This window comes from Mesoplodon bidens, assembly GCF_964165515.1.
Source record: "Mesoplodon bidens genome assembly, contig: HAP1_SCAFFOLD_103, whole genome shotgun sequence".
Taxonomy (NCBI): domain Eukaryota; kingdom Metazoa; phylum Chordata; class Mammalia; order Artiodactyla; family Ziphiidae; genus Mesoplodon; species Mesoplodon bidens.
Window position 1 is genome coordinate 1,653,332 of NW_027672700.1, and position 19,548 is coordinate 1,672,879.

The 19,548-nt window shown below is 46.7% G+C and overlaps 1 protein-coding gene across 1 annotated transcript in view; it reads right to left on the reverse strand.

Annotated features, from left to right (window-relative positions):
- Window positions 1–19,548, reverse strand: part of LOC308609789 (forkhead-associated domain-containing protein 1-like) — a 101,146-nt gene that overhangs the window by 63,684 nt on the left and 17,914 nt on the right. The window contains exons 2-3 of the mRNA XM_081259091.1: window positions 17,312–17,518; window positions 490–760 (exon numbers count right to left, since the gene is read on the reverse strand). Of these exons, the coding sequence (XP_081115217.1) occupies window positions 490–760; window positions 17,312–17,518 (478 nt within the window). The remainder of the gene's footprint in view (window positions 1–489; window positions 761–17,311; window positions 17,519–19,548) is intronic.

The following is a 19,548-nucleotide window of genomic DNA, read 5'->3' on the forward strand; positions in this document are numbered from 1 at the left end:
ATGTTCTACTTCAAAACCAGAGAACATAAGCAAAAGCCAGAGGAAGACAAATATCATACCATATTGCTTATATGTGGAATCTAAAAAAAGGTACAAATGAACTTATCTACAAAACAGAGATAGAGTTACAGATGTAGAAAATAAACTTATGGTTGCCGGGAATAAGAGGGGGGAGGGATAAATTGGAAGAGAGGGATTGACATACACAATACTATACATAAAAGAGATAACTAAGAAGGACCTACTGGATAGCACAGGGAACTCTCCTCAATACTCTGTAATGGTCTATATGGGAAAAGAATCTCAAAAAGAGTGGATACATGTATATGTTGAACAGATTCAGTGTGCTGCATACCTGAAACTAACACAACACTGTAAATCAACTGCACCTCAATAAAAATTTTTAAAAAAAGGGGAAAGCAGAAACTGAGACCCATCCTCCTAGCAAACGCCCCTCCCCTAAGCCGCCAAGGAAGCACCCATGAGTACCTTGCCTGATGATGGGAACGCTGTGGGCGGCTCTGTCCACCTTGAAGGAGAACATCTTCTCGCTGGCACTCACGGGCCGCCTGTGGGAGGCTGGTGGGACCATGGGGGGCTCGGGGGACCCCTGCGACCAGCTCCTCTGCACTGGCGCTGTCCAGATGCCCGGGTAGAAGGGGGTCTGTGTTGGTGAGGGTGACTGGTTCAGTTCCTGGGTGGCCCAAGGTGGCTGTGGCCTTGGCCAAGGTGCTGGGCCCCTCACCCATGGGAAGGAGACCTGCAGGGGCAGACAAGAGGGTCAGGGGAGGTTACGAGCAGCTGGGGTGGTCTTCACCTTTCTGTCCCGGCGACATAATTGCTGCCCTAGATTTCGGCGTATAAGTCACTTCTCCCAAGAATCCCTCCCACACTCTCCCCAAATTTGGGATGGCGGTCCCCACCATGGGTCACCTTGCACACTATCGCACCACCATTTATTGGGTGCAGCCTTCGTGCCAGGCACCCAGTCAAGAGATTCACATGCATTACCTCATTTAATACCCCTGATGCTTTGTGATGAGCCCGAGGCTGAGCAAGACCTAGTGACTTTCCCAGGATCACAGATTTGGCAGTGAGCGTCTGAGCTGGTACAACGCCACCTCTGAGCTCTGAGAGGCTGACAGCTTTTTGTCTACCTTGCTCAGCACCGTATCCTCAGCTCCTAGAATAAACCCTTGGCACATACACAGTAGGTCCTTAAATATTGGTTGAAAGAATGAATGAACACATCTCCGAGATTCAAGCCCAGCTCTCCAGGACACACACATCCACACTGTGTGTCTCCCTGGCACTCCCATTCCACCTCTTCCCCGAAGCCGAGAGCTCTGGGGTGGCAGGCACCCCAACTGGCTCGAAACCAAGCTGGCTCATTAGCCTGTGATCCTCAACATCTGCCACATCTGATTCTTGGCAGACGCTCCATAAATATCTATCGAGGGAACCTTTTTTCATCTGACCCGGCGGAAGATGTCTGTATCTACTTTCATTAGAGAGCACATCAAAATCCATCTACACCGGGAGAAGCAAATGCTGAGAGGTGCTGACACCTGGCTTTGTCTTGGTTAATGCTGTTGTGGCCATCCCTCCCTGTGCCTAGTGGTTAAACCGTGACATCGTGAATGCTACCATTTACTGTAATTACTCACCGATTTCTCGTGATAGCCCTGAAGGGGAGGAGCTCTCCTTATTCCTAGCTTACAAATGAGGCTTGGAGAGGTTAAGGACTTCACCAAGCTCAGGTGGTGGTGGAGAGGGTGGTGGGACTGGGGTTCTGGAAAGCTCTTTCCCTCTCTGTCTCTCTCTCCCTTCTCTGCCCCAACCCCACCCCCAGTCGCTTGGCAGAAAAAAACACACTTTTCAAGGAAGAAGCTAAGTTCAAAGGTTTGCCGCCTGTGACGGTCACGTTTCTCTTTCTGCAGACTGCAGACACAGAATGAGAAACAGGACAGAATGCTTCCGAAATAGGAGCACTGGCAGACAGAACTTCCTATAGCTCCAGCTGGATTGTATTCAAGAGGAAGGTTCTCCACTCACTCAGGTTCCCAAACCAGTCTTTTAGCTACAGTCTTTCCCAGCCAAGTCAAGAATCTGGTGAATTCCCCTGAAGACTTTTTTGGAGTCAGGGAGAACACTGTTTGGGAAAATCAAACTCCAATTGCCTGGCGACACCTGGCCCAGCATTTATGATGACACTGGCCCCGTTGAAACCTGTTTCAGGAACGGACTTGGTAGTGTTCCAGAACTCTGTTACCTTATGTGAAGATCCGAATTTCTCTCCACTGTGGCCACCTCGGTCTCCACCTAAGCTTTCTTCCTTTCTCTCCTTTCAGAAGCTGAGGTGTCCTGCTCCTGCCTTGCACTCACTTCTCCATCCATCCTATCCCTCCCGTCCTCTCCTCTGGGGCTGTCTTGCCTCAATCATTCCTACAACCTTTCCTCATCGATTTAATAAAGATTTATCGAATGAAAGGGCTGAAGGTGGGAAGGGGGAAATTTGAATATGTTTTACCCCCGCCTGATAGAAAACAAATCGAGAGACCACGGGTAGTGTGGAGGAATTCCCTTTTGTGCTGGGATGCTCAGGTAGATGTGCCTCACTGCCCACTAACTGCCAGGGTGCTAAAGGGAGTGCTCACATCTCATGCCTCAAGTGGTTCACTGCCGTAGTGGACAGGCCGCAACCCACCTGGCTCTTCTGGAAATTCCAGGAATCTCCCTCCCAATCTGTCGGCCCATTGCTGTGGGTGGGGCTAAGCACTCAACCAATCACACTCCCTGGACATACTGATTGGTTCAGTGGTGGGGCAAGTGATGCAATCAGAGCCAAGGAGACCCAAGAAGACTTGGCTGGACACCAGGATCTGGAGTGACCTGGTGGGACTTCAGAATGCAGCCAGCATGAGGGAGTGGAGCCCAGACATGGAGAGAAGGAAGCGTTTTATTTATTTTTCAAATTGTGGTAAATAACCTGCAACATAAAATTTATCATCTTAGCCATTCTAAAGTATACAGTTCAGTGGTGTTAAGTATAGTCACATTTCTGTGAGATGGATCTCCAGAACTTTTTCGTCTTGCAAGACGTAAACTCTATTAACCATTAGACAACAACTCCCCATTCCCTCCGCCACCCAGCCCGTGGTGACCAACATTGTGTCTCTATGAATTGGACTACTCTAAGTACCAAGTACCTCAAATAAGTGAAATCACATGGTACCTGTCTTTTTGTGACTGGCGTATTTCACTTAGCATAATGCCCTCAAGGTTCATCCATGTTGTAACATGTCAGAATTTCCTTCTTTTATTTTATTATTTTTGTGTGTGTGTGGTAGGCGGGCCTCTCACTGCTGTGGCCTCTCTCGTTGTGGAGCACAGGCTCCGGACGCGCAGGCTCAGCGGCCATGGCTCACGGGCCCGGCTGCTCCGCGGCATGCGGGATCCTCCCGGACTGGGGCATGAACCCGTGTCCCCTGCATCGGCAGGCGGACTCTCAACCACTGCGCCACCAGGGAAGCCCTTCCTTCATTTTTAAGGCTAAATAATATTCCACCATACAGTTTAGAGTGTATTTTTTTAATCCATTAAGCGTCATGGGCACTTGGGTGGTTTCTACCTCATGGCTATTATAACTATGCTGCTGTGAACATGGTGGGGAAAATAAGGAAGCTGGTTCTGAGCACTGGCTGGGGTGCTACCCTGAAGTGCTCCATCCCTGAGGCTGGCTAGAGCTGGTTTCTGTTGCTTGCAGCACATAGAGCCCGAACGATAGGGCCCCTAGTGGGAAGGAGCCAAAGATGTATAAACGCAGCAGAGACTCCAAGCTCTTCGGGTTTAAAAATTTTAAAATAAAGGTTTTTTTTTTTTTTTTCTCTGAAGCATGTTGGTTGTGGGTAGCTTTAGTTGGATGGTTAAAGTTGGTTTTCTCTAGTTTCCCGGCTTGTTTTATCAAAGGGAAGGTCAAGGTTTTCTCAGAAATTGCTGCTGGCAACTACAACGATACAGGCAGGGAGAAAAGCAAACATAAGAAGAAGACTCACATTAAAAGCTAGCTCTGGGCTGTACAGGAAGCATGGGGTCAAGGTCAGTTATCAACAAGTTTGTTTTTATTATTTATTTATTTTAGATTTAATTCTATTTATTTTTGTCTGTGTTGGGTTTTCGTTGCTACGTGCAGGCTTTCTTTAGTTGCGGCGAGCGGGGTCTACTCTTGTTGTGGTGCGCAGGCTTCTCCTTGTGGTGGCTTCTCTTGTTTCGGAGTGTGGGCTCTAGGCGCATGGGCTGCAGTAGCTGGGGCACATGGGCTCAGCAGTTGTGGCACGTGGGCTCTAGAGCCCAGGCTCAGTAGTTGTGGCGCATGGGCTTAGTTCCTCCACGACATATGGGATCTTCCCAGACCAGGGCTCGAACCTGTGTCCCCTGCACTGGCAGGTGGATTCTTATCCACTGTGTCACCAGGGAAGTCTTCAAGTCTGTTTTTAGAAACTTTAGTTTAAAAATACACGCTAATGCCTTTTCTCTTTCTTTGTGTCTGTTCTCTGACCATATGGTATGTTGCCATGGTTGGGTTTTTTTGTTTTGTTTTTGAGGTAGCATATGTGATACTCCTGATTTCTTTTCCATACTACCTTTAAAATAGCAGGTTGGGGCTTCCCTGGTGGTGCAGTGGTTGAGAGTCCGCCTGCCGATGTAGGGAACACGGGTTCGTGCCCCGGTCCGGGAAGATCCCACATGCCACAGAGCGGCTAGGCCCGTGAGACATGGCCGCTGAACCTGCGCGTCTGGAGCCTGTGCTCCACAACGGGAGAGGCCACAACAGTGAGAGGCCCGTGTACAGAAAAAAAAAAAAAAAAAAGCAGGTTGTCAACCACCTGGATTAACCATGACCACATCCACGGCTGAATTTATATTAGCTTTAATAAACACAGGTCAATGATTTACTCAAGAAATCACTATCCATTTTTTTTCAAATTATCTATTTGTTCTTTGTGTTATTTCCCCAATATCTGCTTCTAACCCTGAAAAGAGTGTAAGCTGAATGGGACACCCTAAAAAAAATTCGAAGTAGTTTGCACATCGAGTGCCTACAGTACACATGAATTCTGCCAGGAAGCCCTGGAGCCTGCAGAGAAGGTGGAAACTTAGACCTTGCCCTTGGAGAGCTTGTTATGTGCTCTGCCATTTGTAAGTAATTGTGGACAATACAACGACTATGAGCCACTGTGTAGAGAAGCCACAGATGTGCCACAGACTGTGCTGGGCACTTAATGCATGTGGTCTCATCTGATCTCCAGAATAATCTTGCAGGAGGCATTTTACCCCTCATTGTGTGGATTAAGAAACTGAGCTCAGAGAGGTTAAATGACTCGCCCAACCTCTCACGGCCAGGAAGTGGTGACACAATTTGACTCCAATACCTGTGCTCTTAGGACTTCTAGGTTACTCGAAGTCATGATTTATTACCTGCTTTCCATACTCACAAATGGATCTTAGACGATTGGTTAGTGAATGATAGGATATTTTCCAAGTTAAAAAAAGGAAATGAACATTAGATGGTGTGAAAAAACACAAGACATCGCATGGGCTACTTAGAAATGGGATTTTCTAGGAACACTGACAACTGTCTTATGGAAGTGTTATTCTTTCTGGTACATGCCACGCCCTGGAAGCAGCTCAGAGGACCCCAGCCTCCATCCGGGAAGACCTGTGGTATGTTCACTGCTGTACCAGAGGAGTGCTGGGGCCAGCTGGTACCCGCCCACGAGAACTGATTGTTAAATGTCCAGGAATTTTGCCAACTGGTTGAGAAACACAGCCATTAATAAGAATTAACTTACATAAAGTTACAATTAAATTATATCAGAAACAATTGGTATACAAACTTAAAAGTCACCCCTTCCTATTTTACTCTATTTTATTATTACCTATGCTCTTGAGGTTATTTCACTCTACTATATGTTTCTGTTGGAAATGTTACATAGTAATGTGTTACCACACCTCTCTTTCCTTCTCTGTATTCAGGGATGTGTCATTGGGAGCTTGAAATTGACCGTGGAGTGCGAACTACACCATAGAAATCAGGAAATGTTATAAATGAGGGCTTGGTTTTTAAAAAGTTTTATAAATAGGTTTAATAATGGTGGTTCATGTAGAGCTTGATTTTGTTTCTTTGTTTGTTTTGTTGATTGCCTAGACTTAAGACGGTAATGGAGAAAATGTTAACAATGCAGATTATACAAAAGCATGTTGTGTCTTAGCCGTTATGTTATGAATAGAGCAAAAAATTGGGGAAACGTTCTTCCAGTATTTAAAAATTATTATCTGATGCAGCAACAAAGTCACTCATGTCACTGATGAACATGTGAAGTTCTAACGTCTTTCTTTTTTCACTTGTATTATTCATAAATCCAAAATATCCAAAAATACCCACCAGTGCTCAGGTTGGAAACTCTCTCATTCGTCAACTGCAATGAGAAATTGGCTATGGATACAAGAGTTCACCTAAAGTCAATGAAAGCATTCTGTGAGACTCAGCTGGCTATATAGAATTTACAAGAAAGAGTACTGTATATTTTGTTACATGGATAGACTGTGCTACACATTCTTTATATCAGTAAACCTTATGCTATGCATCCATGTACTTTACTTTTCCCAGAGAGCTGGTCATTAAATATTTACCAGCCAATTGCTGGCTGTGCTGGCACCCAGCAGAGTGCCTGCTACTCATGGTAGGTGTTCGCTGACTGAGCTGAACAGTTGGCAAATGGAGTGTAAATAAAAAGCACTTTGATTCTGGGGTTGGGATGGGGAAAACACATGCTAAGCCTGGTGCATCTTGTAACAGCAGAGAGTAAGCAAGTGCCCCAAACGAAAAGGTGGGGAGATGCTCAAGGACACAGCAAGCAATCTGAAAGAGCTCCCAGTGGCCAAGGCTGGAAGAATTTGAGCGAAGAAATATTTAATGAGTATTGGGTTATAATTCAAAGTGTAAAATCAGTATACATGGATCCATACTGACATAGATACATTAGTGAGTAAATACATAAAGGAGGGAGAAGAGACCGGCTTCCTTACAGAAGAATTTAACATACATAGATGTGGAGCTTAATTCCCATGGTCTGGAAGGGCCTCGGGGGTAGGGGTGATGGTGGCGAGCAGGGACACTGACCGCAGCATGGAGGAGCCATGGACCTGGAAAGACAGAATGGAGACTAGAAAACATGGCCAGTAGATCTCAGAAGCCAGGAGAGGGTGCTACTTGCTGCCAGGACAAATGGCCTTTATCTCAACAGCTACCGGGGTGTCACCGTAACTCAGAGACGGGTAATAATTCTATGTCCCCAAGAAAAGGGTAAATCATGTACGGGGCTTCAGTGTGAGAAATCAGGGTTATACATTTAGAACACAGAACCGCCAAGTTATACATCATTTTTAGGTTTTGGAACTTAAAAGAATTAAGTCCCTTTGAGCTGTTCAGAAAAGCCATTCGTTTGGGTTTTTCCCAGCTGTGTTAAAGGAGATCTGGCCCATCTAATTTTCCCATTTTCTTGTAAATCTTCAATCTTACGGTTTTTCCTTTCCTTTCAAGTTCTAATCAGCTTCCTGGTCAGTCCATAAAATGGGAAATAGAATCTAATGAGAAAACAGCCGGATTTTTGCAAATAGCTTTTGCTACCCCTAGACTTGGCCTGCTTCAATTCGGTCTTGCCAGATAGAGAGACGGAATGAATGAATGAATGAATGATCATCAACTAAGTTCAGAGAAGGAGCAACGTGGTTCTGATTTGGTAACAAAGGGTGTGGTCTGCCAGAGGAAGCAGGACGCGGCCCGGTTCCTGACCGAGTCTGGGTTCTGTCTCAGCAGGATTCTAAGGGTTCAGCCCGCGCTCCCGTCTCCACCTCCCCCGATGTCATCTGCATCGCCTGTAGACATCTGGTGACAACACAGCCTCAGGGGTCCTTTTGTGTGAGTTTCTGCTGCAGAGGCCGAGCCTGAGGCTGTCTGCTGCCCCGTGCCCTCCACTTCACTGGTCTCGGGAAATCGCCTTTGATATAAAACACCCAGCCTCAGGAGTTCTCATCACATAAGTTAAGTCCCCACGGGACCTGTAAGAGCACAGGGTAGAGGAAATCCTACAAGGTCAGGTAGGAGATGACAAAGCTTGACCAGAAAGAGGCTTTGTTCTGAAGGGCACCATACTCTCTGGTCATTCACTCAGTTGCCGGCTTCTCAACCCCCGGTACAGTAAAGCCACATCCTCCTCAAGAACGAGCCCTATTCAGAGGTCCCAGGAACGTGGAAACACCACCCTTCTTGGGGATGGACAACTAAGGCCCAGACTCTGAGCTTCTCATCACATCAGTTCACCACAGGAGAGAAATGAGCAACTCTGCTTCCTTGGAGACTGGCCTGGGACTTTTCCAATGGAAAAGTGGATTATTCATCATTTTCCTCCCCCCAGATCCCTAGTGGCAAATCCCGTTAGGAAGGCTCCACTTAGGCAATAGGAATGCTTCCTAATGTCATGGACATCTCCTTTGTTTGTGCCTCCCCCGCATCCATTTCTTCCATCTTCTGGATGGGCACCTTAATTTTTTTTCAGGGAAGACACCCTTTCCCTGACAATCCTGAGTCCATAGAACTCTGACCCTTCCACCCCAGGGGTGAGACCATAACCCAGGCCTGGCCAATCAGAGCATTCCTGGCCCCTGGCCTCAGTGATTGGTTCAGGGGAAGCCACGTGATCCAAGCCACTGTCAATGAAGATGCTGGCTCTATCCCTGGAACTGCTACTTTGTAGGGTGCTGGGGCTGCTGGTGGCCACTTTCCTACAGGTGAGGCAAGAGTCTGTCTGAGATTGGGAAGCTAACAGGGAAGAAAGAGTCAGATTCCTGACCATGATTTGGGCGCCTGGATCCAGCTGGGCCTAAGCCTCAGCTTTTGGCCTTTTCAGTTCCATGAGCTTTTTTTTTTTGGCCTAGGCTAGTTTTAGTTGGTTTTCTGACACTTGCAAACAATCAAATTTCCTGGACAGTATGCTTACTGAGACTTTAGCATAAGCATCACTATGTACTCAGAGTGAAAGTTGTTTTAAAGGTTATGACATGCTCAAATAAAACCCACCAGACTGTCATCATGCACCAAATTTACCTTTCAACTTATAAAAGTAAAGTAGCATCTCCAGAGAAGAATGATTTAAGACCAAGGAACCAATCATAAGACAAGTAGTAAAACGCTGCTTAGAGAAACTTAGATAGATAAATAGTCCTCTAGCTACAGCAGGCTTCAGACTACAAACCCCAAATTTCTGCTTCAAAAGTGACTCAGGGAAGACATTCCATAGTTTCATTTATTTCGTTTTTTGGCCTCGCCGTGCACTTGTGGGATCTTAGTTACCTGACCGGGAATTGAACCCAGGCCCTCAGCAGTGAGAGCACTGAGAGCACTGAGTCCTAACCACTGGACCACCAGGGAATTCCCAACAGTCCACAGTTTTATTTTTATTTTTTTTTTTTTTTCGGTATGTGGGCCTCTCACTGTCGTGGCCTCTCCCGTTGCGGAGCACAGGCTCTGGACGCGCAGGCTCAACGGCCATGGCTCACGGGCCCAGCCGCTCCGCGGCATGTGGGATCTTCCCAGACCAGGGCACGAACCCGTGTCCCCTGCATCGGCAGGCGGACTCTCAACCACTGCGCCACCAGGGAAGCCCCACAGTTTTAAAAGAAAACTTTCCAGTTGAAGAAACAGGTAGGGCCTCCCTGGTGGCGCAGTGGTTGAGAGTCCGCCTGCCGATGCAGGGGATACGGGTTCGTGCCCCGGTCTGGGAGGATCCCATATGCCGCGGAGCGGCTGGGCCCGTGAGCCATGGCCGCTGGGCCTGCGCGTCCGGAGCCTGTGCTCCGCAACGGGAGAGGCCACAGCAGTGAGAGGCCCGCATACCGCAAAAAGAAAAAAAAAAAAAAAAAAAAAAAAAAAAAAAAAAAAAAAAGAAACAGGTAAAATTTATAATATGCATCTGTTGTATATATAATATGTTAATGTCTAGTACATTTATCAGATCCATGTCAATGTAATTATATTATTACTATATTTGCAAATGCATATATATGTGTATGTATATTTAGAACCACATATTTCCAGCTCTTTTTTAAAGAGGTATTGAAAAGCCTGTTCAAAATTTAGTTTTCCAGCTTGTCTGTTTTTTCTTATTCCTCAGTAAACTTAAGCAATTAACCAGCACATTTCCTGGCACACAGTAAGGCTCAATCTGAGTGAGTTCTTTCTCCCCAGCTCCCCCCTCTATTTTAAGTTCTTCTTTTAGAAACCAAGTCAAATGAAAGAGGCAGGACTGCATAGTGTTACAGGCAGAGGCTGGTCAATGTTTTCTGTAGAGCCAGACAGTAAGCATTTCCAGCCCTGTGGGCCATAGGATCTGCCCAGCTTACTCTGCCATTGTAGCCGACAACACAGGCAATACTGAAATGAATGGGATGGCTGTGTTCCCAGGAAACTTTACAGAAACAGGCGATGGCCCGCACTTGGCCCTGGGCCATAACGTGCCGACCTCGGGTTAAGACCTTGGGATCCGGCGTCACACAGACTCTGGTCCAGCTCCCGGCTCTGCTCCGTCTCTGGGACCCTGACGAGTGTGTCATTTCTGTGCCTTGTCTGTAAGACACAGGGATACCAACAGCCATTTCTTAGTCTGTGAGAAGTGGGTGAGATAGTGCACGTGAAATGCTGGGAACACGTCCTGGTCCATAATAAATGAGCATAAAACATTAGCCACCAGGTGTGATCACCATCGTCAAAAAAGGAGAAGAAAGGGCGCAACTGAATTTGTCCAGGAACGGCAGCAATATCCCTGGTAAAGAGTTAGTGGGTGGACTTCCCTGGGGGCGCAGTGGTTAAGAATCCGCCTGCCAATGCAGGGGACAGGGATTCGAGCCCTGGTCCAGGAAGATCCCACATGCCGCGGAGCAACTAAGCCCATGGGCCACAACTGCTGAGCCTGTGCTCTAGAGCCCGCGAGCCACAACTACTGAGCCCGCGTGCCACAACTACTGAGCCCGCGTGCCACAACTACTGAAGCCCACGCACCTAGAGCCCATGCTCCGCAACAAGAGAAGCCACCGCAAAGAGAAACTCGCGCACTGCAAAGAAGGGTAGCCACCGCTCGCCGCAACTAGAGAAAGCCCGTGCGCATCAACGAAGACCCAACGCAGCCAAAAATAAATAAATAAAATAATTAAAGAAAAAAAGTTAGTGGAGCCAGGGGCTTCCCTGGCCGTCCAGTGGTTAAGACTCCACGCTTCCAATGCAGGGGGTGCAGGTTTGATCCCCGGTTGAGGAACTAAGATCCTGCATTGGTGTAGCCAAAAAAAAAGTTAGTGGAGCCAAACAAGCAAGGAAGCCAGATAACTGAAAATGCATTTTCTTCTATTATCAGTGGCTTTCGTTTTTACCCACATAATGAATCATCCCCTGTCAGCGTGTGAAACTGCAGGTTGGGCTGGGAATTGCAAGACCTTCCTTAACCGCTGGGCAGTGAAGGACCTGCCTCGGCTCTCACGGCCCCACGATGCTTCGTGCTATTAGGAAAAGGCTCCAAGGGACTCAGGAGAGCCGGCTTTTAATCCTGCCTCTGGATCTATATGCTTGATGCCTAACCTTGGGGAAGTCACTGAAACTCTCTGAGCCTCAGTTTATGCCATGATAGGGGTGGTCCCAGGGACCTCTATAAAAACAACTGAAGGGGGAAAGGGGACCTGGGATTAATGAGTAGCTCCTTGGCAGAAATTGGAAATTAAAGCTCAGAAAGGTAAAGCCAGTTGCAGCTGGCATTTCAACTTGGGTCCATCCAACTCCAAAGCCCTTGCTTTCTCAATTGTGTTCTGCAGAGCTTCCCCATTAAAGCAGCAAGGAATATTGGCCGACAGAGGGCGCTCTTCTCGCAAGACAGGACGTCATGACATTGCAGGGACAGAAGACAGTATCCAGGAGCCACGTGGGAGAGTCTGGCTGGACTGGGAACAGGGCAGAGCAGGCTACAGGGAAGGCCAGACACAGGCAGTCATGGGGATGGGCGCTGCCGACAAGGAGCTGTCAACCCCCTCATGGAACAACTCGGCACGTCATTTGTGGCGCCTGGCTTCCTTTTTCATTCTGGCCATTTCCATCCGTTTTGCCGTATTTCAGAACAGAGAAAGACATGATTGATACATACGGGTGACGTGGGTTTCCTGACTCAGCTGCCTTGTAAGAACGGCGCCACTGTGACTAGCACAGCTTGTTTCCACACCTCCTCTCCCAGAGCTCAGAAAGCACGAGTAAAGGCAACAACCAACAAAACCCACAACACGGCGGCACACCTGACTCTGGGACTTCAATTTCCCACGCCTGGTGCCAAGACTCTATGGGATTAATCAACGGTTGCTTCAGGGCATTGCAGATGGCCCTGCGGGTTATGTCCTGCACAGTTTCAGTGGGCGCCATCCACATGGACTACGTTGTGAATGGTGACCCTGGAGTTGTGCAATATGGCAGCCCTAGGTTATACTTTGATGAGAGAGCTATAATTTACACAGTATGGTCCTGGGGGCTTCCCTGGTGGCGCAGTGGTTGAGAGTCCACCTGCCGATGCAGGGGACACGGGTTTGGGCCCCGGTCCGGGAAGATCCCACATGCCGCGGAGCGGCTGGGCCTGTGAGCCATGGCCGCTGAGCCTGCACGTCCGGAGCCTGTGCTCTGCAACGGGAGAGGCCACAACAGTGAGAGGCCCGCGACCACAAAAAAAAAAAAAAGGATGGTCCTGGGCACAACCTGGCTGCCAATGCACTTTGTCAAACAAGAGTTTTTCTTTATATTTTTCCATCTTGTATGTTATTCTATGGGTAATTTATCTGCAAATGTATTTATCTGCTAGCGGGGGCAGGTCTTTGGAGGTTTCCCTGTCCATAAGGACACTTACAAAGGAGGCATCTTGGCTGCTCCATGCTGGTTTGCTTGACTCTAAAGCTGAGGGTTATCACGTGCTTATTAGGTGCCAGACGCTGGACTAAGCAATTTACGCACTTTGCCCACTTAATTCCACAGTCACTCAAGGTGGTAGGAACTATTGTTACAGGAGTGGGGACCGAGGCCCTGAGAGGTAGATGATTTGGGCACGTCCAGTATAAAAGCCGGTCAAGAGCAGGGCTGGGACGGCGCTGGAGTCAGCCTGACCTCAGGACACGTGCTCTAACCACTGAGACATCTGCAAACACATCTGGATTCCTAACCGCCCGCACCTCCCCCGCCTCCCCCAATAAAATGCCGTCACACCCTCCTCTATTGGTTAGGGTCACCACAAAACCTGAAATAAATGCTTTCATTTGGGAACTCTTTGTCGGGAGAAGAACAGTTCTCATCATACTGAATCTGTATGATATCAGGGCAGTCCTCCGTGGAAACTCCATCCAAGGAGGAAACACAGCGCCCTCACCAGGGACCCCAAAATCAATTGGAAACAAGAATAGGCCGGAAGCAAGAGGGCCACGAATTTTTTAGAAAAACTGGGCTTCAAAATATTTGATGAGAGATGCTCTTCAATACCTCTCCCTTTTCCCCTCTTCCTTTCTCTTCTTTTAAACAGCCAGCAGGTTGGAGTCATCAGGAAGTGGAATTTGTAGGAAGGTGTCAGTCAGTCCACAGGCCGCCCTCACACGGACGCTGCAAAGGACCCCTCCATGAATATGAGCGTCATGGATGGAAGCTTCTCAAGCTGGGGACGCCCCGGCAGAGAGCGCTTTTGAGAAGATGGGGTTGGGGAGAGTCCTGCAAAGTGCCCTGGGCAACACTTGTGCAGCTGCCTGCAGTCAACCGAGGAATGAAGCAAGGTGCAAGTGCGTGTAGGAATAAGAATTGAAAAAATCCGTGTATATTCGAGTGACCGTGAGAGTATGCTTTCCTCGGTGTGAAAACCAGTCAAGGCTACTGCTCCAGCTAGCATCAGACTAAATGGTTTTCTCCCCTCCTTTTTCCACAAGTGGGGATAGTGTTTAATTTGCACTGACAAGCTGTGTGGCCCTGGGGAAATTACTTAACCTCTCTGAGTTTCGGATTCCTTGTCTGTAAAATGGGGATCACGGGAGAACCCATCTCATAGGTTGCTGTGAGCGTGAAATAAGGGAGAACAGGTGAATTGCTTAGCACAGTGCTGTTCACGTCAGTGATTCCTCCTGCTGCTCTCCTGGTTTCTCTTCTTACAAAACATCTTCTTCCGTCTTATCTACTCAAGTTTAGAGGTCGTCATCACTGTTTCCCACAATTATATAAGAAGCACCTTGTAAAATAAAGTCCCCACTCCATAGTTGTACACCCGTGTTCATAACAAACTTACTCAAAATGGCCAAAAGGTGGAAGCAACCCAAGTGGCCATGGATGGATGAGCAGATAAACAAAATGTGGTGAATCAATACAATGAAATATTCAACTGGAATGAACCATGAGGATATCATACTAAGTGAAATAAGATGATCGCAAAAGGACAAACAATGTAAGATTCCATTTATATGAGGAACCTAGAATAGTCCAATTCACAGACACAGCATGGTGGGAGGGGAGGAAGAAAGCAGGGGGTTTGATTTGATGGGCTTAGAGTTTCAGTTTGGGAAGATGAACAAAGTTCTGAAGATGGATGGGGGTGATGGCTGCACAACAGTGTGAATAGATTTAATGCCACTGTGAACTGTTCACTGAAACATGGTTAAGATGGTAAATTTTATGTGTATTTTACCATAATTTTGAAAATTAAAAGTTAAAAACAAACCCCAAAATGAAATACCTCCAAGGTTTCTCCGAGGTTTGGGGTGATAGAAATGGATGAAAGTGTTCTGAAAGCAGGTTGTGGTGATGGCTGCACAACTCCATCAATATATTCAAATTGATTGAATTGGACACTTCAAATGGGTGAAGTTTCTGTTATGTAAATTGTACTTCAGTGAAGCTGTTAAGAGCAAGCAAGCAAACAAACACATGCTGTGATCCGGAGGAAACTTTGGAGGATGAAGGAGCTGTTCACTGTCTTGATTGTGGCTATGGTTTCACAGGTGTACACATATGTCAAAGCCCATCCACTTACAGACTTTAAACATGTGCCGTTTATGGCATGTCAATTATATCTCAAGAAAGCTGTATTTTAAAAAGGCAGAACAGTATTCCATATATAAACAAACTCCTTATAATATATTAAACTCCTTATAATATATTAAACTATATAATTAATTAAACAATGCCTCCTTTGGATGGAAATTTAGGTATCAAATTTTATGCCCCTATCAATAATATTTCAATAAATATCTTTGTAGGAAAAAAAAAGAAAAAAATGCAGATATTATTTGCTGCTCCCCTATTCTTCTCCCCACAGGCAAGCCACAGAGTCAGAATTTCCCAGGGAGGGGGCCTGGGAACCTGTAATTTGACTGAACATTCCTGAAAAATTCTTGGAATCAGACATGTTGGGGCACATTGAATCAAACTTCATGAACTTGGATTTTCAGGCTTGGGAGTGTGAAATCCCCTTTTCTTTGATCCCTAAAAAATTCTGTAAGTGTTCCATACAAATGATTCTAAATTTCGGTTTCCCTCCTATTGGCGGTGCATCAGAATCATCAGGGAGCTTGTGAGAATGCATATTCCCAGGCCCTACTCCCAGGGAGGATGTGTATGGTTGCCAGATTTCGCATAAATAAAGAAGTGAATAAATCAATATATAATAAACTATAGGGTGTCCGTTAAATCTGAATTTCAGATAAACACCAAATAATTTTTTTAGCATATGTGGTTCCTTGCAATAGTTGGGCCACACCTGTACATAACAATTATTTGTTGCTTATCTGAAATTCAGATTTAACTGGGTGTCCTGTATTTCATCTGGGAATCCTAAGTATGAGTCCTCAGGCCTGGGGTGAAGCCCAGATCTGCACTGTGGGTCTGCTCCCCACGTGCTTCTGACGAGGGGGATCCTTAGAACCCATGTTGAGAACCCCTGATCAGGTCAACACCTTCTGGGTCAGGAGCCCCTCCTCAGGGCGGCCAGTGGATCCCAGTGCATCCCACAAGTGAGCACACTTTAATGTTGGTCCAAGGAGGAAAAGGGGGCTGAGAAGCAGCAGGAGTAAACTGCCCCAGGTTTTCAAAGTCAAATGTGGTGGATGCGGTGTCACGAGCCCTGCAGCCTGAGGGACGGTGCTCATCTTCTCTGAGTGAGTATTTAGGGCTGCCTAGGGTACCCACACCCAGGATTCTGCCTAGATTCTCTAAACTTTATTTATTTATACCCAGCCTCGTCCCAGAAAGGACTTTAAGCCTCGGAGGTCTCAGTCCATGCAGTGTTCTTGGTGCTGGCGAGTGAGGTTAACACACTATCTCTGTGGGACACACACGACAGGTATTAATTGTGTGCTCACCACGAATGGGCGTTATTCTGGGAGTTTTACAATGATAACCATCTCATTTAGCCCTCGAGATAAGCCTGCAAGGTCATTGCTGTCGTTGGCCCCATTTTGTAGATGAGGAAACCGAGGTTCCGAGGGGTCCAATGGCTTGTGCAAGACCGCACCGAGTAGGCCAGTGGCAGAGCTGGGGTTCTGACCCAGGACTGTGTTGCTAACCAGCCCCCATCCTGCCTCCCTACTGAACCAGATACTTCTTGTCACTGAGCTTTGCTGGGCGAATTTTGGGTTACGTTCCACTTAACCTGGGGCCATACTTTAGGTCCTGATCCCGGGAACATTTCTGATCCGGTGTGATAACAGCTGGCAGGCCTTGAGCGTCTACTCCGGCCACTTTGACTTTTTATACATAGATACTCTCTCAACGCCCTGCACCGCTGAGAAGACCCAGACCCAGGCACGCAGAGAAGCCTGGCAGAGGTCGCAAAGCTAGGAAGTTGCAGAGCACTGATCTGCCTAAAAAGGAAGCATCCATCTCTGCATCTTCAAAAGCACACACCTGCTTTCCACCTCCCCTCGCCAAGCTTCACTTTTCAGGAAAATGCTCTCGCTCCGGGCTGGTCCCTAGACAACTCTTGCATGTAATTCCACGAAATGCCCAGAAGAGGGCGCGAGGACTCGCTCTCCCCGGGCACCCACGCGATGGGGCTGAACTTCGCAGAATCTCGAAAGCAAGAGTGACACGCTCCAGAGGAACTCCACCTGTGGCCGTACCCGAGCCCTAGGCTGCACGGAAGGTGACACAACACGGCACCTCTGCACCCCGCCCTCCCCCCCACCTCCCGCAGGGGCCTGGACTCACCGAGGCTGGGTTTTCGATGACCAGTTCATAGGTCAGCCCTCTGGACCCAAACCTCAGGATGTCTCCGGGTAGGAGCTTCACAGCCACGTTCTGAATGTGGCACTCATTGACGAACGTGCCGTTGCAGGAATTGAAGTCATGGAGAACAAAGCTGCTTTCGGCCTCATTATATTCAATGAGTGCGTGATGGTTGTCGACGTCTGCAGACTGAAATGCAGAAGGGGGACAGTCAGAGCCAGCAATAACAGGAATAACAAGGAATAACTAGTGCCACTGACACTGGGGGCCCCAATGTGCTAACCACTTCATCTGGCTGGACAGTCACTGCAATCCTCATTTTAAGAGGAGGATGCTGAGGGTCAGAGAGGTTAAGTGACTTGCCTAAGGCCACACAGCTAGTGAGTGGAGGGTCACCAGACCCTGACAGCAGACCCAGAATAGATGCCCAGTTTTAGGGTAGGGCGTCAGGCAACACAGAGGCAAGAGGGAACTCGGGGGGAATTGGCCAGGAATTGGCCACTTGATAGTTCTCTGATCCCAATGCAAGTATCCTTTTGGTTGTCCCGAGTGGCAAGACAGCAGAAATGGTCCAACACAAACCAGAAAGGTCAGTTGGCAAGTGACAACTGTCCATTTACTGCAAGTGTTAAAGTTCAGGGGAGGTTTTGTAATAATTCTTGTTTTCATTTGTTTGTTCTATTCATTTTTAAAATAACATGTTTTTTCTAATAATGCAGAAAATGAGAACTAGAGAAAAACACAAAGAAGACATTAAAATCACTTAGACTCCCGTCCCCCAGAGGCAGGCACCGAGAACACGGTGGTTCACATCCTTCCAGTCTTTTCTCTATGCTTACAATCTTTTTAAAAAGTTTAAACACAATTGAGCTCACACCACAAAACATAGTTTTATAACTACCTTTTAAAAGCCTTGGTGTATAATGAAGGTTTATCCCATGTGATTAATTATTACTGTTGCTTCTTAAAAGCTACTCAGAATTTATCTAACCAAAGATGATCTATTTTTCAATAGGGGCCCTGGTGTGACCACATTTCCCCAAAAAGAGAGAGACCCCAGACAGTGAATTGTCAGTGGGGTCAGAAACCTCCTGTGTAACCACTTTAATAAGAAGAATGAGCAAAACTGGGCACCAAGGAGGAAATATCACATCCCCCCTGGCCCTGGCGCCCTGGACTATGGGCTGCAGGGCACGTGTGAAGTCTTCTGTCTTCTCAGGACACTGCCTATGAGCCATCCACTCCAGCCTGAGACTTTGCAATTATTTTCTAAGTCACTCTTCTCAGAGTGCCTCATCCAACTTTCATAGAGAGTACTTGGAATTAGAAATCTATACTAACGTCCCACAATATAATTATAACCAATAGCTTATATTAATAATAGCTTATAGTATATGAATAGATAATAATATAAGTGCATATATTAGTAGAATATATTAATGACACATTATGTGTAATTACACAAATGCCAGGAAATTTGCTAAGTGCTTTACGGCATTATCCCGTTTCATCTTCACAATAATTCAAAGGGATACTTCCTCATTTCAAAAAATTTAATTTTTTTATTGAAGTCTAGTTGATTTACAATGTTGTGTTAGTTTCAGGTGTACAGCAAAGTAATTCAGTTATACATATATATAATATCTATTCTTTTTCAGATTCTTTTCTATCACAGGTTACTGCAAGATATTGAATATAGTTCCCTGTGCTGTACAGTAGGTCCGATAGTTACTCATTTTTTAGATGAGGAAACTGAGGCATAGAACGATTAAGTATGCCCACAGTCAGCCACTTTGACTCGCTTGGCTTGTTCCCAGGTTTGCCTGATTCAAATGACTGTGCCTTTACCCATTTTTCAAATTCCTACGACACACTTTGGCACTTAAAATACTGGAACACAAGAAGAAAGCAGGAGTAGCTCTATTAATTTCAGGCAGAGCCAACTTCAGAGGAAGGAAAGTTATCAGGGATAAAGAGAGGCGATACATAGTGATAAAGGGGTTGATTCTCCAAGCAGACATAACAGTCCTTCATTGTATGTACCCAACAATAGAGCATCAAAGTATGGAAGGCAAAAACTGATAGAACTGCAAGGAGAAGCAGATGAATCCATCATGGTAGCTGGAGACCTCAACAGCCCTCTGTCAGTGACGGGCAGACCCACCAGGCAGAAAATTAGGAAGAATGAAGTTGAACTGAACAGCACTACCATCATCTGG